Source organism: Sturnus vulgaris, chromosome 2, assembly GCF_052056855.1.
Source record: "Sturnus vulgaris isolate bStuVul1 chromosome 2, bStuVul1.hap1, whole genome shotgun sequence".
Lineage (NCBI taxonomy): Eukaryota > Metazoa > Chordata > Aves > Passeriformes > Sturnidae > Sturnus > Sturnus vulgaris.
This window is the reverse complement of record NC_142244.1, coordinates 95,819,481-95,843,341: the sequence shown is the minus strand read 5'-3', so window position 1 is coordinate 95,843,341 and position 23,861 is coordinate 95,819,481. Positions and strand designations below refer to the sequence as shown.

General features: G+C 36.1%; 1 protein-coding gene across 4 annotated transcripts in view; it reads left to right on the top strand.

Annotated features, from left to right (window-relative positions):
- MYO16 (myosin XVI) overlaps window positions 1-23,861 on the top strand; it is a 368,415-nt gene that overhangs the window by 199,968 nt on the left and 144,586 nt on the right. For all 4 annotated transcript variants that reach the window (XM_088160175.1, XM_088160176.1, XM_014883245.2 and 1 more), the window contains exons 12-16: window positions 1,659-1,724; window positions 4,373-4,500; window positions 10,474-10,579; window positions 12,410-12,527; window positions 18,671-18,818. In XM_088160175.1, the coding sequence (XP_088016301.1) occupies window positions 1,659-1,724; window positions 4,373-4,500; window positions 10,474-10,579; window positions 12,410-12,527; window positions 18,671-18,818 (566 nt within the window). The remainder of the gene's footprint in view (window positions 1-1,658; window positions 1,725-4,372; window positions 4,501-10,473; window positions 10,580-12,409; window positions 12,528-18,670; window positions 18,819-23,861) is intronic.

Sequence of the window (23,861 nt, the reverse complement as noted above, 5' to 3'; positions counted from 1 at the left end):
ACTTGGTTCTTAGACTTAAAAGGAAAAGTCCTTGGACTCCAAGTCCCAAGCCAAAGTCCTCATTAGGACTAAGCAATTCCTGTTTCATGGTTTTTTTTGAAGCTTTATAAAGATTCATTCCACTGGAACACCTAACAGTGAAGTCAGGATGAATGAGAGAAAGGAAATAAATTGATGCATTTTAGAAGGAAACCGGTACATTTACCATGAAAGACAATATTTTCCACCTCCTGAAATCAAAATGGAACTACTCACATGATGCTTTGCTGTCTGACCTCTTCAGAGACACAAGTCTGGTAATTTTTGCATTCTAAGAGAGTAATATAGCAGCAGTTATTTATGTGGAGTGCAAAGTATAGCAGCAAGAATGACCTACAATCTTACACTTAAGTGAATAGAATTGTAGAATGGTTTGAGTTGGAAAGGACCTTTAACGTCATCTGGTTCCAACTCTCCTGCCATGGCCAGAGATATCTTCAAGTTCAAGTACAAGTCCTCTGGGCAGCCTCTACTAGTGCCTCAGCACTCTTACAGTAAAGATTTATTTCCTATTAGCTAAACGAAGTCTTCTCCCTTTCATCTTGATACCATTCCTCCTCCTTCTGTCACTAGAGCCCCTGATAAAGAGCCCATCCCTATCTTTCTTGTGAGCTCCCTTAGGTATTGGAAAGTTGCTGTAAGTTCTCCCTGGAGCCTTCTCCAGGCTAAACAATCTCAGCTTTCTCAGCCTATCTTCACAGCAGAGGTGCTCCAGGCCTCTGATCATCTTTGTGGCCCTCATCTTGTCCCAACAAGTCCATGTCTTTCCTGTGCTGAGGATCCCATAGCAGGATGCAGCCCTGCAGGTGGGCTCTCACCAGAGCAGAGCAGAGGGGCAGGATCTCCTCCCTCACCCTGCTGCCCACGGGGCTTGTGGTGCTGCACAGGGCACAGCTGGCTTTGGCACAAAGGACACTGTGCTGGCTCATGTCCAGCCTCTCATCCATCAATAACCCCAAATATGAAATAGTAAAACCTTGCAAACTTGCAGTTGTTAGATGGTTTACTCTTTCTGATATGGTCAGGATAGTTTTTCTAGATGCATGCTCATATGTTGCTATACACAAACACTTGCATAAAGAGTTATATATGTATCAATTCCTCCATCTTGCTCCACAAGCAACAGATTTAATGTATTATCTCTGGATAACCAGTATAACATTTCTAAATTATGTCATCTATTCCATAATAAATCACTTGAGGAGCTTGTTTATGTGGTAGGCACGCCAGGAGTTAGACTTGATGATCCTTGTGGGTCCCTTCCAACTCAACAGCTTCTGTGATTCTGTGACATTTTTGTAGTTTAGCAAGTGGTAAGTTACAAATTAACTGCCAAATAATCTACCAATAATATATGTAGTGCAATTTTTCTCTGCATAATTTTCAGTTATGAAGAATTCAATTTTATTACAAAAATACTAATTAATTCTGTTCGAAATGTAAATTTAGCTCGAATTCAAACTGTGGAGTTAAAAGCTCAGAATTCATTAATTATGTTTAGCATGTTGTTTGCTAGATTTAAGAGGCTTTGCTGAGAATTCTTTTTGGAAGAAAGCCATTAGCGTCCTTAAAAATTCAATTTATTACTTAATAAAGCAATTATATCTTCTTTTTTTCAGACCTACATTGGTGATATACTGTTGCTTGTGAACCCATTTAAAGAACTTCCTATTTATTCTACCATGGTAAGCATTCTCTTTTTAAAAGTTTGCAGATATTTTTTTCACAATTCATATAGTTCATTTAATCAGCCAAACCCCTAAAATTAATTAATGTATATGCCTGTTTTATGTAGGGAGCATCTTAGTTTTAGTATTTTAGCAAAACCTTAAAAACTTCTTCCCAGATACAAAACAGCCATCTTGATAATGCTTTGAATGAGCAGGAGCTCTTTTGGTTTTTTAAAAATAGTTGTTGATGACTGTGGTGGTTTTTGCCACAGTAAAACTTATAGATGTAGATGAATACCCTTGCCCAGAACATGATTATGGAGACAACAGCCTTGGATGTTGCACAAAGGCTCAGGATGTCTGTGTGTGCTCCACACCAGATCTGGGGGACACTGTGCAGCACGAGCTGAGCACTGCCCTGGGCCAGGCTCAGGGAGCGTTTGGGCAAGGGGGATTGAGCCATGTGAAAACATTCAAGTGTTTTGGTCTCTCCTTCATCTTCATCCAGACATTTCAGAGATACAGTGTTAGTTATAAATGTTATTTTATCCTCCCCTCTTATCATCTCATTGATGCACTGAGAACACAGAGCTCAGCCTCCCTGATAGGGAGTGTTCAAATATATCAACTTACAAGAATTAAAAAGGGTTTAAAATTTGGTAAGCAAATTGTAATTTGTGCCTGTTTGCTGTATCATGTGGCTTTGTGTGTAGTAGTAAATCTGATAGAAAGAAATGCTGTGACGTTCATGGTAGGACCAGCAGATTCCAAGTTGGGAGTCTGAATTTATTTCTAGAAATGGAAATCATCCATCATCCCCAAGGTTTCAGATGATTGTATTTTTTCTGTCACTATATATTTTATATTAGATACATGATTTTGTGCACCAAAAGAGAACTGTAAAGAGAAAGAATTTACATATTAAAATGTTTCCTGAATATTTGCTGCATCTTCTCTGTGATAGATATATTTAATTAAGTTCATCATGAGACTCTTTTTGTCCTGTAATTGTTTGGGTCACCTTGGATAATAATTGCTTTCACTTCATCATTGTAGTCTGCACACGGCTGTGCATTGTGCAGGTATTTCCCAGATGTCAAGAAACCACGGTTGTAAAACCACTTTGTTTTTTAAATGCTCCAGTGTCCTCCAGCAGCTTAGCTGATATTGTGTTAAAGTCTCTGAGTGTTAGATGGTCTATGTATTAAAGTAATAACAAATGATGATGTCAATTCCTCACTAAATGCTGACATGCAATATGATGTGGCTCATTAGTTAGCATTTTTGTTTCAGGTATGTAGTTTGTTAGCTGTCAAAAAGAAAAGGAATGCCAACTTGTATTGATCATGATACTATTTTTAAAACGAGGATGAAGCAATGAAAATATTATCATATATATCTTTTAATAACAGTGACATTTAGTTTCCTTCTTTTTTAAAATATACTGTATATAGCTTCTCGACAAACAATTTTATTATTGTGACAGCCCACACTTTGTTCCAATAGAATACTACTAAAATAAATATTTTATAAGCAATTGTTCACTCTGAGATGACATAAAGTATCACACATTAATGGACACTGATGTACTTTGCTTCTTAAAAATTCAATGCAATTGCTAGATCATAATATTATTGCATTTTTACATGGAAATACAGTGCACAGCTACACATTATAATAGCATTATACAAGGAACATGCAAGTACAACTTTGACGGTATCTTAGTGACTGTAGAAGTGCTAGAGTTGTGGTCATGCTGCTTTGTTACATTCCTCCAGAATTTACATGTGCCCAATTAGGACAAATATTTTCTTGAAGTTCATGTTCAAAAAATGTAAACTTGCAACATTTTGCATTGAGCATACTTGCGTGAAGGTTTTTCTTTGTACTTTGTGACATTCTGAAATGATTCCTGGAGAATTGTTATGGATTTCATATTTTTTTTGGTCTTGTAGTCCTGAAGTTCTGACTGAGGGCCGCCAGACAAAAAAACATATTGTGGAGGATTCATTCACCTACAGTGTTGTAGATACCCCAGGACTGAATACTTTAATATCTAAATAAATAGGACAAGCATGGGAAAGGAAGGGGTGATACATCAGGATACCCTCAGAAAAAAACAAACAAACAAACAAACATGGTTTCTCTAACAGATAATTTGATTTACTCAGGCTTCAAGGATAGTATATGTTGCCATCTATGCGTGTCAGGAGCTATTCTGTATTGCAGAGAGAGTATTTGTGGGAGACTGCTCTGTCATGTAATAAATTAATTAGTTTATAACCTATTCCTTTGATTCGAATTTTAACTTTTCATGGGATGTTCATATTTCATTTTGGAAATTTTCGAGTCAGGACATTGAAAAACTATATATGTAATGTATTAAAAAGTATCTTACTAGGTTTTGTTTTACTTAATGCACAAACCAATACTGTTAAGTCCTCTAATTATGTTTCATGTTGTATCTTAATTCGATTTTCTGTGTCTAAAGCTCTATTTTCTGTAATTAAGATCTTCATGGCCCTTGTAAAGGTGTCACTTCTATACATAGTGAGATTCTGTTCATAATGCTTAGAAAACTTTACAAAAGACCCAAGATTAAGGGTGTGAAACATAATTGTTTTGAAATATATTTATCCTTTTAATTTTCTACAATTTTTCAGGTCACCCAGCTTTATTTAAGTAACTCTGGAAAACTGTGTTCCTCACTTCCCCCACATATATTTTCCTGTGCTGAAAGAGCTTACCACATGCTATTCCAGGAGCAGCGTCCCCAATGCTTTATCCTCAGGTGAAAATTTATCTTTCTATTAATTAATTTGTACCTCCTGCCTTTCAGCCATTTCCCCTGGGCCTCAGCAGTTGAGATTTCCATTTTATTTTTTTCTCTAACTGATTTTTTCTATGTACTGATCTCTGTATCATACATTAGAGCAACATAGAAATGAGAAAGGTTTAATTACATCTCAAGTTCATAAATTCTCTTGGGCAATTGCCACTCCATGTAGTTGCATCTAATTAGGAACAAGAGTTAATGGTAAAGAATTCAAAACTGCTGTGTGTGTTTGCTAATATTACATGAATCAGGATTAGAAATAGAATCTAGTGACAAAAAAATGATAAGTCCTTGAGTGAATTATAAACCTCTGTGGTGAGGCGCCTGTATTGGTGCTTGCACTTGGCCTCATGTGCCTGTGTGACCATGAATTTGCTCTTTAGCTCTCCAAGCTCAAAATGGATTTTAAAATGGACTTTAGCCTTTAACATTTATTCACAGTGTTTTTAAACGATAAATAACTCCAAGATCGTGAGTAAATGTATTAGTAATCTGTGAAAAATGGTTTTATAATGGTGAAATTTGGCATTCAGTTGGAATTTTTTAATCCCTAAATCTATTAATCCTTCTTTTCTCAAACTCTCTGAAAGCAGTGAGTCTGGTGAATTTGATGTACTCAAAGAAATTTGTTGCTCAGTCTTATAACTTTTCTATCCTTTCACACTTTCATTTCTTCTGAATCTTTAATCTTAATATCCTCCACGGGATTAAAGAATCAATGAGATTGTAAAAGACCTTTGAGGTCATCAAGGCCAACCTTTGACTGAACAGCACCTTTCAACTAGACCATGGCACTGAGTGCCATGTCCAGTCATTTCTTGAACACCTCCAGAGATGGTGACTCCACTGCCTCTCTGAGCAGCCTGTTCCAATGTCTAACCACCCTTCCTGAGAAGAAATCCTCCTGATGTCCGACATAAACCTCCCCTGATGCAGCTTGAGGCCATCTCCTCTTGTTTTGTCACTGCTTGTCTGGGAGAAGATGCCGATCCCCACCTGGCTGCCGCCTCCTTTCAGGCAGTTGTAGAGAGCAATCAGATCTCCCCTGAGCCTCCTTTTCTCCAGGCTAAACACCCCCAGCTCCCTCAGTCCTTCTTCATAGGTCCAAACCCTTGACCAGCTCTGTTGTCCTTCTCTGGAGTCAGCACTTGAATGTACTTTCTTGGAGTGAGGAGACCATAAATGGACACAGGACTTGATGTGTGGCAAAGCTTGTTACCATTTTACAATATTTTTCCCCAGTCATTTCACATCAGATCAAAAGTTCAGTCACTGAAATAAAGTGTTTTACAACAGAAAAGCATTTGGCCAAATCACTGAAGAACTCACTATCAGTTATTCACAATTATTTTCAGTTTGTAGCAAGCCAGCTTTACTTATGTATGCTTAACACCATCAGCTGTCTTCATATAAACTTCTAATGGAAGTTACAGAATAAAATTATGTTATTAGTTATGCTCTTAAATAGCCAGTAGGTGGATTTTCATAATTAGCTTCCTTTTGACTGCATTTTGCTCCTGCTTTCCAGGAGATGAAAATACATTAAGCACTGACAAGATAAGTAAAGAGCTGTCTAGGGAGCCTAAATATAGTCCTGTTAAAAGCTAAGGATTCTTAGTAAATCAAACCAAAGATTTATGGCATGCTGATGGCTAATTCTGTGAGTCAAAAAGTCATAATGAATACATAAAATGAAATGGTCTAGCTTGTTAACAGCCAGGAGTGCCAATATCCAATGATACCATTGTGATACAAATCACACTTTTAAGCCAAATAATCTGGAGTGCAGAGAAGTCCTTGTGTTTTACGGTGGAATGCATTGAAAGCTTTGGATTTCCTCAGTTTAGCATCACCAAAAGCATTCTGTTTAATTTAACATTTAATTTTTGAAAGTATAATTCTATGTATTTTAAATACAATGGGCTGCTGCAGTAAAGTTACAGATTAGTATTAAAACATTGTTTAGAAATACATAGTCCAATTTAGGTTAATCTTAGAAATATAATTTCCAACTAGCATGAAAGAGTAATCAGTTACAGACAATATTACTGATAGTATAAAACTCATTCTTTTGTATTTAACAGATTTGCTTGCACTTATTTGTTTCAAATCTAGAAATCTCAGTCACTGGGAGGAAGAATCAGTGTCTCACATACTCTGAAAATGTAGAAGAAATAATTATTCTAACCCCCAAATGTGTGCAAACTTAGTCACACTTCCCTGGATATATCTTACTATATTAATGGGAATTTGGAGTAGTAATGCTCACTGTAGTACAATAAGAGATTAGTTTCAAAAGTTCATGCAGAGCAGCACGACTCTCTTCCTTTAAATCTGGTGGAAATCTTATATGAGCACATTCTGTCAGCATTTTTTCATCATTTCTAATTATAGTTCAAATACTGCATGAGTAAAGTTTCTTGTTAAGTATTCCTGCACTTCTGAGTGTGGTACCTTTGGTCAGAATTGAAAATGAAGCGCAGAAAAGAAAACCCTGTCATTTGTGTCATCTGAAATGATAGGTTATATTGCTCCTTCCCTGTTTTGTATTTTGTCATATTTCCCCTAAATAGATGATTTATATAATTTTTTTATAATGGGATTGTTGCTTACCAAACGATCCAATAATGATCCAGTGTTCTGAAATCATAAAGTTATAGACAAACCTGCCTATATGCTGGAGGTAAGCAAGTACTTATCTGTACTTGCAGAAAGTAATTCTTAAAGATTGCCTGGGTTGGCTGTTTTCAGACTCTTTTATCTAGGCTTCCTTGATTAATATTGCCATATGATGGTTCTGTCTGTCTCTAAGTCCCCCTCCAGGCAGTAGCTTTTGAACCCGGTGGGCACCAGCAGCAGTGGTGGCCTCAGAGCTGGGTGCTCACACCGGCTTTGTGGGTCTGGGGGGTCATGACAAAGGCAGGTGGAACTCCAGCCTCAGCTCTTCACAGCAAGCACAGGCACAACACAGAGCTCTCCAGCCTGAGGGACACAAGCAGCCCTGCTAGACCAGCACAAAAAAGCAAAAGAGCTGGATGATAACCCAAACGCCATGGATTTGACAGATGAAGCGTCATTAGTTCCCCTGGGTTTATCATGTCTCATGTTCTTTGCTTCACGTGACTTTGTGTTTTCACACTTTCAATTGGTCTTTTTCCTTACAAATTTAGATTTTTTTTAAATTTCAAAACATACCTTATTTTTAAATTATTAGGAAACAGGTCCTCCATCAGGTAGTTATGAAGAAAAGCTAGAAGAAAAAATAGTGAGAGAACTTCATGGACTTGCCTAAAGTCCTATGTGAGCATAAGATTTCAGATTTTCTATTCATTTTCCTTTCCTTTAGAATACACTGTTTCTAATTTCACCTTTTTTACCAGTGAAATAAGCCTTCTTTGCCTGTTCCATAATGCCTTCTAAGTAAATATTAGTGCAGAAGAATGCTTTTTTGCCTTGATGTTAACTTAACCTTCACCTTGATAAGGCAGTTCAAACAAAAGTTCTAAGAAACCAACATTCATATTGTAAATCATATTTTGAAAAATAGAGTGATGAAACAACTATTTAAAAGAGAAAACTGAAAGTATTCTCTAAGCAGCATTAAATTGCTAGAGCAAAAATATTGCAGACAATGGTGACATTGCAAAAAATTTTACTCAACCTAAAATGAAATGAATTTTGTACATGGTACAAAATTATTTTTTCATTGTTAATTTTTCTCAAATATTCCAAATAATGGAATATTTGCAAATAAATATCAGCAATTAAAACTATTTCTAACAGCACTTCTTTCTTGGTGGTTCAATCTGGATTTCACTAGAAGTGAATATAACCCATTGAAACGTACAGAAAAATTAAGTCACGTTGCATCTCTCTTTCAGCATCTACATTCTGGTGATTTTTGAAGCCCTGAACAGTAATCTAACAACCACTTTGATCAAAAAGCTCCTGTGGCAGGACTGTAAAATTAACAGTTGAGCCAAGTCCCTTCCCTCCAGCATGAGGTGTCACCCCACAGCTTGGTGTCATCAGCAGGCTTGATCAGGGTGCACTTGATTCTACTGCCTGTGTCACTGACAAAGGTATTTAACAGTATCAGCCCCAGTTCTGACCCTGAGACACCACTCATCTCTGGTCTGCACGGGGACAATGAGACATGGAGCAGGACTCTTTGTGTGTGATGATCCAGTCAGTTCTTTATCCACCAAAGGGTCCATCCATCAGACCTGTGTTTCTCCAATTTAGAGGCAAGGATTTTGGGCAGGGCACTCTCAAACACTTTGCACAAGTTGAGGTAGACAGTGTGAGTTGCTCTGCCCCTTTCCACCAATGCTGTAGCCCTGGAATAGAATACAGACTGATCTGTAGTTCCCTGTGTCTTCTGCTCTCCTCTTTTTAAATATGGATGTTAATATTTGCCTTTTTCTAGACAGCAGGGACTACCTGACTGCCACAGGTTTTCAAAAATTATGAAGTGGCTTAACAACTTCATCTTCCAGATCCCGCAGGATCCATGGCTGAATTTCATCAGATACATCACCATGTAGCCATCACCATTGCAGTCTTGGACCATAAACCTTCTACTGATTGCAATAGGAGTTTGAAGTCCAGTGTTAGCCTCCACCTTGTTACAGAAACATGGACAACATAAATAAAAACAGTCTGCCACATCATGCACAGTAATGACAAGATCTGTCTTGTCACATTAAGACTGAAATTCACTGGGAAAAAATAAGATGTTAACCAAAGCTGCATGTATGTCTTTTGAGAGTTGAATGAGATTAAATGGGGCATTGCTATCCAAGTATGAAGCTTTTTTTTTTTGTCCTTCCCTGTTGTGTTTCTTCCTTTTTAATTGATTTTTCCTTTGAAACAATATTTGAATATATAAGGCAATGGCCAGACAGATACTATATTTTGCTTCCTTCTCATCTTCAGAAAATAAAATACACAGGAAACACACTGATAAGCCATCACATCCATTTTATTTGTGAAAAATCTAATTGGCTGTTGTAGAAACAGCTCTTTAAATTTGGTCAAATGAATAAATGGAGGAGGAGCATCAAAGTACATTTTATTCGGTTCTGTTGTCTGTAAAGAAAATGTTTTATAATTCAAGTAAGAAATTCTTACATGAATTTCTTAATCAGGCTTCACTAACTTTTTCCTTTCTGTCTCTTTTTCCTTTTCCTTCCTTATCCGTGCTTAAAGTGCACCATTGATTTTGCTTCCTTCCTCCATCCCACTGCTCTTCTATTGTTTCTTTCCACCTTCATCATTCTATTCCCTTTCATCTTATTTACTTTGGTCACTTCCCCTGTCAGAAATTCTCATTCTTCTGAATATTTATTCCACATCACAAACAAGAAATCACAGTGATCTAGACAGAATCACTGAAGTCAGAATGTCTTGCAGAAACTGGGCAGGTTGTAAAAACCAAACAGCTTTTTCTTTTCCTGCCGGTTGTTTTTGTATTTTCTTTCCATTCTTCCTATTGTATTCTTCACTTTCCATTTCTTCTGATTCCCCATCATTACCACAGCAGTTATTTCCCCATCTGCAAAGAGAACCAGGCAGGATTAGTGAGCTTCTTTGCTGGACAAAAGAGAAAGGAAAACATACAATCTGTGCTATAAATACCTTCAAAAAGGCCTGAAAGCATTAGGTTTGATTGGTTTGACCTGTGGTACAAGACAATGTATCTTGACAGCTCTGACAGCCTTCACATACATAAACAGTCAGTCAGTCAGTCAATCTCCTGTATTCTGTTCTTTATTTGTCATCTGTAAACCTTCTGTTATTTGAAATGAAAGTTTGATGGAGGTACCTTAAATCCATTCAAACAAAGCTAGCTGAGAATATAAATAACATTTCAATTGTGAAACTAACAATGATTCCTCCCTCTCTTCCTTGCCTGTCATCTTGCAGTGGAGAAAGTGGTTCTGGGAAGACTGAAGCCTGCAAACAGATAGTGAAACACCTCACTTGCAGAGCCACCTGCAGCAGAAATATCTTTGATGCAAAGATAAAACATGTAAGTAGCATTCCAATCACTGAGTGGAATAAAACAAAACCTTGACCTCTTGGATAGGCAGAGATATTTGAACTGTATGGAAAAAGGTGTCAGCTCTGTAGAAATTCATAAATGGCTTGCTTTTACCTTTGAAGTCAAATGAAGGTTTTTCCATGAATGGGAATGGGATTAAGCTCACACTGATGTGATAAGAAGAATTTCCAAAGTGGAGACAGTTTTGTTTCTATGTTTTGGTGACTTTGAAATTCAGCGTTGCAGTGAATGGGAAACATTTCTCTGATAAGGAACAATTTCTTAAACATGAAATTAATTGCCTTCAGTAAATAAATAAATTTGCCTGTATGGTGTGGAGATGCTTCGCTGGACAGTGTAAGAATTGTTCAGACATCTGAAGTAATAGTATGCAAGACAGAAACTGTAAACTTGCAGGAAAAGTTCAAGGATTGAAAAAAGTTATATGGTTTAATAGTTGCATACTAAATATATTCAAGAAATAGGTAAGAGTTCTGAATATTTGTTCAGTCATATTTAATTCCAAAATATGTTTTTCCATATACCCATATTTAATTCCCTTTAAAGGTTCATACTCACATTTTAAATTATGCTGAACCCTGGATTGCCAATTCAAATTCTTTAAAAAAAATTACCTTTCTTGATGAAACTTCTCATCTGACATCTCAACTCAGAGACAGCCATCAATGGGTCTTAACGGAGGTGGAAGAGCATTGTCAAATTTTGGTTATAGAAAGATCCTTCAAAACTAGTTTAGATGGGATATCTGACTTTAGATACTAAATGTATCAGACCTCATCCATAGTGAATAGAATAGAAATTCTAATTTAGTTGCCTATTAAGGTGCCTTAATGAACATAGTTGTCTGGATTTATTCCTGCTGCAGTCATGCATAGCACCATTAAATTAATAAATTTGAACAGGTTAAAGCAAGTGCTGAATTAGTCTAAAGAGCAAATACATCCTAAACAACACTACGGGAGTGGAGCTGGAGCCAAAACTAGGCTGACTAGTTTTCTGCTGCCACCTACTGCCCAGACTGCTGGTTTAATTAACTGTGAATGGTTTAAATTTAGAGGTTCTGTGCCATTCCACAGACCTCTTCCCTCCCCAGCTAGTTCACCCAGCCTTATGAAAAGAGTGATGTCAGAACAACAGTATATATGCACCACATTGCAGCCAACTTTAAGGATGTATAGAGGAAAGTTCTGAAGGGAATCTGTCAGAGTGTAAGGGGTGTAAGCAGCTAATTGTACACAAAAAGCTAAATAAAATGGCTGTGACCATGAAATTGCAACATGGAAATGCATTAGTAAGACATGCCATAAAAATGTCTGAATCTGTTTTTTTTCCTCAGTTTTTCACTAGTATAATCTTGAAATGATTCTATTTGAAATCAACAATTTATGCCATTTCTGACATTATATAAAACTTGTAAATTCCTTTGTTGGCTTATTAGTATTGACTGACTGTAGCTTCATAAGCTGTCTTAAAAGATTTTAGTACTTTTGCTAAGTGTACCAGCTCCAGGAATATGACTCCAGTCACTCATATCCAAACTACTGGTAGGGACCCAGCTCACATGTGAACCTTTCACTTACAACTTCCACTATTCTGACGTTGCTTTTTTGAATTATATTTATTTGGAGCTGTCTCACTTTAATTTCTGTTTTGTAAAGAAACCTGTCAAGTATTTTTTTAAATTCCGAGATGAAACATTGTCTTCATTTTCCCCCCATTTATTAATCACAATGCAACCCCACTGATGTTTCTTGTAATATCTTCCCCTCTTATTGCTTCTTTGCTATCATTTTGCAGGTAAATTGTATCTTGGAGGCCTTTGGACATGCTAAAACACCCTTGAATTATTTTTCCAGCTGTTTTATAAAGTACTTTGAACTACAGTTTTGTGAGAGAAAAAAAACATTAATTGCAGGTAAGTGTCATTTAATCTGTAAATTTTGATATCACACACAGAGTGTTATATCAGAGATCCCAGTGTTCATGGACGGAATTGGACAGCGAGAGCTTCAAGGTACATGGGAAAGGCAAGGGGGGGTCAGGGAGTGTCAGAGGAACAGCTTCCATAGTGTGTGGATTGACACTTGTCAGGAGTGAGCCGTGCTCTGTTCTGAGCAGCCACAAGGTGGCAGGAAAAGACAAGGAACAAACTGGCATCAGTGATTCCTCATTTCCCAGGAGGTCACGCTTCCCTTTATTTCACAGATCAACAAACTGAGAGAGCTGTGTAGTGCAGCACTGGGAAGAGTAAAAAATGGATTCAGTTGTCAAGTTGTGCATCTGTACCTTAAGTTGTATTTGGTACTTTAAGTATCCCTTAAATTAGTGAGATATAATCTGTTTAGTTAAAAAAACAAAACCAAAAAACAAACCACAAAGAGAAAAACCCTCCAACAACAAAAACCCCAAAAAACTCCAAAACCAACAAGTCTATTCTGTAATACTGTAATTAGAAGTAATTTATTACCTCTTAGAGCTTCTTTTAAAACAACTAGGAACCATATTGTTATTTATTCTTCTTAGAGGAAAGATAGTGTGAAATTCGTTCCTGCTTTCAGAGTGAGTCTTCTAATCCCTAGTAAGCATTCATTAGTGGGGTTAAAAAACCCCAAACCAAATACAATAAAACTGAGCAAACTTTCAGTTTAATTCTGAAAACTCTGCTGTTCAGAAGCAGTCAGAGAGAGCTTTCATTTCTGGTCCCCCATAGGTCGTCATAAAGCTACTCACTGTCAAAGCCAGGTATGTCTGCTGAGATAACTGCACACAGACATTTTCCTACTTGCACTGTTCCTGGATGGAGAAGCTGTATGGCAAGATGCACTGTTTGTTCCAATTAGATTCCCTTAGATAAACATTTCCAAATCTACTCTTTTTAAAAATATAATTTTAAATGTATTTATGCTTTCTGAAGAGTTTCCTAAAAAGTTTCATTGGAAATATTTCCAGTTACACTTTCTTGAGACAGTTCACTATACCCTAGAAAGTAGGATAGTTTCTTCACGGGAATTGTCACTGAATGGGAAATTACTAACACTTTTTTTCTGGTTTGTTTTATAATGAATGTAGGATAATTGTAAAGGAAATTCAAAACTAAAAATGTGTGATTTTGTTTTTCATTTATAAACTCTTGTGGGAGGAATGCAAAATTAAACATACATTAGCATGGACTGAAGAGCATCTCAGTTCAGTTTGTAAAAATAAATCTCAATCCCTAAAGCTAAAATTTTATAGAGCCTTTGTATTGTAACATATTTAATTTGAGTGTATTGTGTTTGCAGGAATGTGGGTTTATGAACAGCTTTACTCAGAACTGCTAGTTTAATTCAAAACCATTGCCTGTGACAGGATCAGTTAACCAGGTTCTTGTGCCAGTTTCCTGGTAAACTAATTCTGTGCTTTTATGATTCTCAAGCCATAGGCATCAAATGAGAAAATGTAAGGGTAGTCAGGTCAATTAACAAATATAAATAAATTACTTATCTACCCTGCTATTTCCCAGTTATCTAGGAATTGAATCAATTATTCTTACCAAATCTAAGATAGCCAAAATTTACATAATTTACTGTCAAGAGAGAGACAAGCCTTACTACAGCAGTAGAAGCGTGTTTTGTATTTCTGAAATTTGCAATTGTTCCTGCTGTTTGATTTGCATAGTAGATGTTGCCTTTTCTCAGTCACTGCTAAGCATCACATCTCAGTGAAATTGTCCCAGGTTTAGACCACCATAAATGAGAAAAGAATCCTGCATGTTGTCTTTGGCAGGTTTAAATTCCATCCAGGCGTACTCTGTATTTATTTGCAAGATCATTTGCAGCAGTATTTACTGTCTTCTACTGTTTAAACATAAATGAATAATTTAAATATGCAGAGCACCTGATTTTGCTGACCCATGAATTCATAACTCATTGATACTAACGGGGCTAAATTAATCTGATTTGTAAACAAAAGTCCAAGTGACACTAGACTGCCTCTATCAAAGGGTTTAGGTGATTTAAACTCCTCCACAGACAGATATTACAGGTGGAGATCGGAACAATTTCCTAAGGAAGGGGCATGCAAAGTACGTGTGTACACTGCTATTATAGAGGGCATGCCCAAGGTGGCACTCCTAGTGTTTTGAGTGGACACCAGTGAAGTTTGTGACAGCCTCTTGTTCATGCTGAAGTTCTTTTAGACTCTGGAAATGCTCTGACTTTTGTCACAAGGTTTATTCTTCTAGCAGAAAATACAGTATACCTAAATAACTGAAATGTCCCCCATAATTTTTATCATTAGATTTGATTCATTCTTTAGCATAAACTGTATTTTTGCCACAATGTTTTGAAAACAAGGATGGAAAGTTTTAGCGTGTTTCTTCTCAAAGCCAGTAGAGATATCTGAAGAGGTTTTATGTAGTAAAAAGTTTTATATTAGAACAAACACTTAAAATAAACTACAGGCCAATGATTTCATTAACTTGCTAAAATAAATTCAGAACTCAAAGATTGATCCTCTGGCAAAAAAATAATATCATTCCTAGAGAATCATTAACTCCCGCAGTCTAAAAGTAGCAGACTGATTTTTTCTTTTTTCCCAGAGTTGTCCTTCAGATAAGTTGATATAATTCCTAAGGTGAAAATTAATGCCTATATAAATTTCCTCAAATTACTTAAAAAGAAACTTAGGAACAGAAAATAAAGTCTGAAAAACTTATTCTCCATATTTTTTGCTTTGCTTTTCATACATGGATTTTCTCAGTCTTTACTATCTGATAAGCAAGGACTGATTTTAATTTTTTTTTAAGTTACATTGAAATGGACTGACAAATGTTTTCTTGTCTTTAAAAATAGCTGCGTTTAGGACAGCATGGTTTTTGAGAAGGAGCAATGTAGTTTCTGAGAATGCATAGCTGAAAGACAGATTTCACTGGCTACACTTTTAATACAGAATCTGCTTGCTGACTGTGTAGCTGCTGAGTAGATCAAATGAGCTGTCAAAGGAAGTAGAAATTTGTTTGTGCCTGTAAATACAATTACCATTGCACAAAAATGACAGACTTTGATTTGGAACTTTATTAATTTTCTCCCTTTTATTTCACACATAGATTAACAAACATATTTCACTTTGTAGAAAAGCATACTACCATGATAATTTTTTAATGACTCTTAGTGCCATTATCATGATGCTGTGTTTGATTTTTGCTGATTGGAAGCTTGGCTTTTCTTAACAGCTCTTCCCACTGCTGGAGATGCTAGTTGAGACGGAATGTATTTAGCCTTATTAAAGTGCAGGTGACTTGAAGTACTTGGAAAGGACTGAATTAATTTGTGTCATCTGAATAAGTGATGTTACCCATCATTAAAGTTAAATGATAGATGACCTTTGGTAACATTTTTCTGCTTATATTAATCAATGAATGTTAAAAACACCTGAAGTGGTAATTATAAAAGTCTTAGTGAAGAATATTGCACACAAAAATGTGATTAAAGGTTTACAGTGAACTTTTTTCAAATTAATTGATGGTTGGATTAGTTTTACTGTGAAATCACTTACAAGTACAATAGGAGATGAAAATCATCCTTTAGGTTCATCTATTCTGTTTCACCATGTAGGAATGACAGTCAGGTAATGATTGATTCTGATGAGTGTGTCTGGCCAGTCCTGCCGTGATTGCATTGCTTCAATTTATAATGTGTTGCAAAGTTACTGGAGCCAGAAACATACATGATTTCCCAAGTGTGCCTTTCTACTTCCCATACAGGTTGGGGTTTTTTACTTTTTTCTGTAGTGTAACAGCAGAGGATTAGATGGATGATACACAATTTTTCATAATATTGATTCCATAATAGCAGTTCACGACTACATTTTGGAGGATGATTAAATGGGCCAGATCATGTTTCCTTGCTTCAGCAAGTCAGACATACAGCTCCTCTTTGTCAGTCCTACTGTCTCTTAGCCAGAATCCCAGGCATGGTTTTGGTTGCCAGCACATGTCAGGACATGTCTGTGCTGTTACATAAAGGAAGAGTAGAGGATGTCCCTGGCTAATGGACCAGTGACCACTTGTACTCCTTAACTGGGATGTGTCCAGGATGGTTTGGCCTGTGCAGAGCAGTTCTTTGAGAAACCCTTCATAGTTACATTTAGTTCACAACATTTAGCTGCTGAGGCCTTTCTCAAAACAATATGTTCAACATTCAGTCATTTAATTTCTCTCCCATCTATACTGTCTTTCAGCAGTATTCTCAAAGGCTGTGCTCCCTCACACACAGTTTCAAGTAAACTCAGGTTTGCTGTGTTTATTTCAACAGTATAAACAGAAACTTAAAGATCTTCAAAAGATAAGTGGAATTTAAAATAAATTAACCAGACAAAGAGATGATGCAGCAATAACCAGCCTAGCAGTGAATGACCTATTGTGGACATTAGCAACTGTATGGTGACAGGAACTGACATTCTGCCTGCTGGCCTAGTCATTAGGTTAATGCAACTACTGTGCCTCTGATACAAACTCTCATCCACCAAATTGTTTCACTTTGCATTGGACAATACCTGTAAATCCAAAACTGGATCTGAAAATATTGCTTTAATCCCAGCCAGCTTAACAAAAGTAAAAAAACGAGAAAAATTCTAAAAAGACATGAGTGGTATGCATTTAGAGAACATGCTTGCTGTGCTGCAGGATGTATGCACCAATATTTATAATGACTATATGTTCAAGAGCTGCTTCCAGTTCATGAAGAAAGGAATCTTGAATGAGTTGGTTGAAGGCCAGGCTATGGGGAAGCTGTAGTTTAATATTCTCATCTGCTTACCGGGTTCAAAAACACAGGTCCTCCATTGCTGAGAAGGGCACTCTACACTGAACAGCCCGTTCCAGGGTGAGGATGCTTGCAAAGACTCTGTGAAAGCTCTGCCATACTGCACGAATTGAAAAGCCTAAAGCTGCAGCAAAATGGACTGTGTCCATGTGGTGGAGGTGCTCAGTTGTGTGTGATGTGCTTCTGGTTTTGCACCACAGGTAGTATTGAAGTAATGATGAGATAAAGTATGCCAGCAGCTGGAACTGGGGTCAGGTTCCCACTGACCAGAAAGGCCCTCACCTCTAGCTGCAGTTGGACATTCCCTTGTTCTCTTAGTCTCTTGCATCTGGAACCATGTGGTGTTACACTCCCAGGGGAGAGCTCAAGAGCCCAGCTCAAGAGCCTGCCCAAAATACTGAATATCCCTCTGTCTCTTCACAGGCATCTCTAAAATGCCTGTTACCTTGTGAACAGGTAAATGGATCTGAGGGCTCAGTGTTTCCTTTGCTTCTGTGCTTTGCCTCTTTCACAATCTTAGTGGGCCTGAGCTTATGTATGATCCTGTAAACTGTAAAGTCCTTTTTCTGTAGTCAAATCTCACTCAGATTCATCCTCCTTCACCATCTTCCCCAGACTGCTGATTTACACAGCTTCTCATTTATTCAGGTCATCATAGCCCTTCTGTGGTGCCCATGTTTCCCCAGGCTCAGGTTAGTGAGCTTGTTGATAACCTGTTGTGCAGAAGATTTGTCTCTTTGTAGCCATAGAGAAGGTTAATCTAAACTATTAATCTCTATGTTCTTGATTACCAGCAGAGAAAGAAGAAATGCTTGCAAGTGTGTTTTTTCAAGAGGTCTTGAATCTCTTTTCCATCTTCCTCTTTCTGTTTAGAAGGAGGATAGAACAGGTACCCTTGCTCAGATGGCTACACTTTGGTGACATGACTAATAGCTTGTCTCTTAGAAAGTTTTGCCAAATACAACAACTGGTACAAATCCACATCAATATCGTTAAAACTAAGTAGTTTTAATGGTAATATCAAACAGTAAGTGTGGTAATATGTTTGTTCCACCAATTTTAATGGAATTAGGGTTTTTGATTTGTATAGAAAACCATGGGAGTATAAATGGTAATACTATATTTTATATGCTCCCCTCAGATAATTTTGTAAGAAATATTGTTTATTCTTAACTGTTGCAATGGTGAATCATTTAAGATATTTAAGCTTAGAACAACCAGTATATTGATCAACTTGCATTTGTTTCTTAATCAGCTAGGATTTATACATACATGTTGGAGAAATCTCGTGTCGTTATCCAGCCTTTCAACCAGAGTAATTTTCACGTTTTTTACTTGATGATGGATGGATTGTCTGCTGAAGAAAAATACACCCTGTACCTCAGTAATTTATCTGCACACAGGTAGGAAAACAACTTTATATTTAGTATTAATAGTTTTCTTACATTAATGCCTTTCTGCTGTTGAGGTCCTTCTTCCAATAGTTAAAGTTTTCCTAACTTTTCAATTGGTTCTGACATTATTTATTATGGAGTACCTGTTCATGAAGATTTACTTCTGAAGTACATATATAGTCTATTAACAAGATCAGAGTTTTATATCCATTAATATTGTTGCCTTAGAGGAGAAAAAGAAATTTATTATCTACTTTTCTGTCTTCTGTGGACTAGAGTAGGTCTATTGGTTTTGGTTTTTTCCCTGGTGAAAAGTTTCTTTCTTAAGGCAAAAACTGTTTTATTTATTTATAATTTTCTTAAAGAATATATTGATTTTGATGAAATGTCACCAAATGAAATTGGTATCTCCATTTTCATCTTGATACTTATTTTATATCAAATTAGTAAGAAAAACTGAAACAAAAGTTTCGACTGCTTTGAACCCAAGCATGGAATTCAACACCCAGCACCTAAAATGATGTGTTTCTGTATACTCCACATGAGCTGGTTGTCTTGGCTCTCATTTGCCATCAAAGGAGATTGAGTCCCTGCTCAGCTATCTATAGACTTACACAAAGCTGTGTGCTTTGGATGAACTGAACCGCATTTGTGTCTTCATAAACTGTGCTGATCACATCACCTTTAATAATAAGATAAGATATAAAGAGCTGAGTATAGACACCCAAATGTAGGATGCCTAAGGCTTAATATCGTCCAAATGTTTACTGTAGGAGGAGGTTTTGGGTTTTTTTCAGGAAATTTTGTGATTATGTCAGAATTTTTAAATTCAGATTATTTTAAAATGAAAAAATATTCCTCTCTTAGTTAATTTGCCTTTTACTATTCAGTCTTTTCTAAATGCCACTGAAATAAGAGAATTATTTAGTTAATTATTTAGTATTAATGATCTTCCCTTAAACTGACTACCTTTAAAATGATATAGTGAGTAATTTTAAAAAGACCAATAATAATAAAAATTATGTAAGAAGAATGTTTTCAGGTTTTCACATCTAAGCCTTTTTCCAATGGATTTTTTTTCTTCAACTTTTTCATTTTCCACTCTGGCTAGTGACTTTAATAAAATAGCAGTTCTAGATTTAGGACCTGTAAATATAAAGACTCCACATTCATTTTTGCAGAGAAAAGCTTTGTTCATTATGATTTTTTTCTTAGACAGAAGTCTTCCAACTGCCGTTGTTTGGTAAAGTTTTAAGCTGTTACAATTTCTGTATTATGCAGAATTGCACACAGCACTAGCTCTGAAGAAACCTCAGGCTAAATTCCTTGGCTAAAAATTATTCCCTTCAAAGCAGGGAGAAAAAGAGTTAAATTCTACGTTTTCAATCATTTGAGGACTTTGAAGACCAAAGGTATTCTAAGTTCTTGATGATTACTTTATTCCTCTTCTAGCACAAGTTGTTTGGAAGCACTCAGTTTGCTCAGAAAATGAAACAGTTTCAAGTCCCCTTGCAAGAAGCTCAGACAGGAAAGAACTTAACGTAAACCTGAATAATTAGATTCACATGAACAAAGCTTTATCTGATATCTGATAATCATCTGGAAAGAACAAAATGGTATTTCTGAATAGATGTCTGAACATTGCGGTACCAAAGCTCCAGAAGTAATTGATAGCTGAATATTTGCATAAACCTGCTTTTATCAATAAAGCTTTGCTTTGCCTATGTAGAGTAGATTGTATCTTGCATTACTTGAGAGTGTTTGAGCCAAATTTTTCTTATCTTAAACTCCTGAATTCAGTACTTCAGTGAGCTAGATCTTTCTCAGCTGATAAAGTTAAATTAAGGATAAATTTCTACTGCATCAAACTCACTCATGAATCAGGAAGGCAGAATCTGGCCTCTTTTATAAGCTCATTATTTCTGGCTTAGTCAAATTTTGATGAGATCACATCATTCTGGTAACATCCATAAGTGATTTTTTCATGTTTTCTTTAAACAAGTGTAATCTTGACTCAAATAGTAAAATTAACTAGATAACAGTCCTTTTGAAACTTTTGGCAGGTTGTTTCTGCCCAGTTGTATTTTGATAAAATTTCAAGTCCTTTTCTCATTGTTTAATATTGCACTTTTATGTAGAAGATTCAACAATCTTAGTAAATAATGACTCTTAAGATCACAAAATACCCCTATTTTAATATTATTTTACTAAGCCATTGCAATATAAGAAATAAGATGTAGCATGGGTTTTCTTATTCTTATTTTAGATAAAAGTGCCTCAAAGATTTAAAGTAATTTTATCAATATGATGTTGTAAAAGATGAGATGTAGACTGTGTTTTGTGTAATATATAATCCTGGACTGAGAGTTAATGTAAATTGCTTAAAGGGGAAATCCCTCCCTTTTGGAATCACTAGGAATTTCTATAAGGCTGGGGTATCACCCCATCATATAGGGGAAGTTGTTTGGTTGTAAATCTCTGCTGTTTGGTGCCATCCTGAGAGGGAGCTTGAGCTCAGAAACTTAAATATGTGCTCTTGCAAGGGTTATTATGATTGCTAAGGCATCGTGTGAAGACAAATACCTGGACACTTTCTATTGAGCCTACATACAACTAGGATCTTAAAGTAGCAAGAATTTAATTTACTTAGGAAAGGATCTGAATGAACACATCTCCCATCCTATCTGCATGTGGATCACGATGGATAAAGGCAGAAGTAATTGCTGAAAGGTAAGATCATTTTTCAAGACTGAGCAAGGGAAGCATGTCAGAAATGAAGAGAGAGTCTTGAAAGGGCAAGCTGAAGCTTTTTGACTGACAACTACTCTCGTGTGTTCATTATATTCAGAAACTAATTTTTATCAGCAGATGTTTGATTGAAAAGTTCCAAAATTTCTATTAATTTACTGTGTTTCAAAGAACTCTAGGGCTTCTTTATCTTGATGATGATAATTATATGTAATACAGAAACTTTAGCAATTTGAAGTTGTATTCTCAATTTGCTCTTGATTTGCTCTGGATTACTTTTTTTTTTTCCTGGGTGCAGATTACAGTCCATGAGTGTAAGCAGTACTTTTGTGACCTCTGAAGTTTAGCCTCATAAAAAAAAACATGTACTAGCTTTTCTAGCACATTTAGTTCAGCCTCATAGTTACAGTAGGTGCTAATTAGTGATGAATCTTGCAACCAAGGTGAAACAGAGAGCAGTAAGAGAAGTGACAGTTGTGACAGATTGATTTGTAAATGATCTTCAACTCTGGTGGAGAAAGGATAGGAAACAAAAGGAAAGATCATAGCAATAGCAAAGAAAATATATTTGGAAAATCTTTCAGAAAAATAAGTAGAAAGTCCTGTTTTTGTTGCTTTGGGCCAATTGCTTCATATTAGCATTTCTATTTCAAAGCTGTGGCATATAGAACAACGTAAGAATATCCTTGTGTAATATGTATATGTAAGATGCTCAAACACACTGTTATTAAAAATCATGTCCTTACATTTATATATTTATATTTTAAAATATAGCTTAAAGCCACTTAACTCTAGAAAATTATTTCAGAAAAGATGGTAGGTTTGAGAGCTGTTCAACTTGATGTTGCCATTTTCAGCTTAAACAAAATTCCTACTTCTCCTAATTCATTGTACTGTAAAAACAAGTGAATAACTTCAAGCTGAGGAAAATGTTATGTACATATTGATACTGTGGTTAGGGCATGCACTTTTTGTATTATCAAACTGCTGTTCCCAGATGTGTAAAACTTTCCTTTCTCCCATAGAACAATGGTGTGCACTGCACTGTGTGTTCTCTCTGCCTGTGATGCTTCTCACAGCCCTTAAAAAGCAGTGGAACTCTTCTGCACCAACAGATGTAGATCAGTTCATGGAATTGATGTATCTTCTTGTACAGTGCAGGTGCCCTCTTCACTTTTAATAAGAAAACTTGAACATAATACATAAAGGAGTAATTTTAGGAAAGTAACTGAATTTTTTATTAAATTTTTAATTATTAAAGTCTAAACTGATCTGAACCCTGATCACTGAGGAAATAATTTCCCATTCTAAATTATAAGGTTGGTCTTCCAAAAAAAAGGCATAAAAATAGTGTGGTAAAGTGAATGAATTAGAAAAGATCCCAGTAAAGACAGCCTTATGTATGATTTTTGTGTGTTTCCAGTCATCTTCTTATCTAACAAGCACTAATACAATGTGTTAAAAATAACTATTATTCTGTCATATCTGTTGTAGATATGGACCATGAAGACACTGCACATTTCGATACCTTTTCTTTCCTTGTATCTTTGGATTTTTTTTCCCATTCATTTTATTAACTTCCCATTTAAAATGCAACAGAAAAAAAAATTTCGTCTTGAAACTACCAGTTTCCCATACCTGTGTCATTTGTCTGCAAACCTTTCTGTGGTAGTCTAACACTAAATTAATAGAGTGTGGGTTTGTTTTTTGTTTTGTTTTGTTGTTTGGAATTGTTTGGGGGGTTTTTTTGTTGTTTTTGTTTGTTTGTGGGTTTTACTTGTTTTGTTAACGTTTTCATTTGGTTATGTTTGTGTATTTTTGGTTTTGATTTTATTAAATTTTCCCCATATAATCAGAAAAATAGGCATTTTAGGGATGTTCCAGTCCTCTGATGTTTCCATGCTCTTTCCTTGTATTCAAACCTAATAGATAATTTTTTCTTGTGGATATTCACTTTGTTTTAAACTTTCAGTACAGCCAAAAGCTCAGTTCACAGAGGTGATTACATAGGACCATTTTAATTCCTTTGCTTCATGATTTGCTTGATGTTGATACCGCTGTGTGAGGACTAGAGGAAAATCCAAGCATTAGACTTAAGTTACAAAATTAGGTGAATTTAAGTGTTGTGAATGAAACATCTAGATCTGTAAGAGTTACATCAGATTTTCCCATCCTGCTGGAATGATAATTTCTGTATGAAGTGCCAAGTTGCATCACTTTATCAAACTGCTGTGAGACATCCTGTCATGAAACTCAGCATAAGTTAGTTGCACCAAAATTCTGAGTGTCACCCAAATAAAGCCT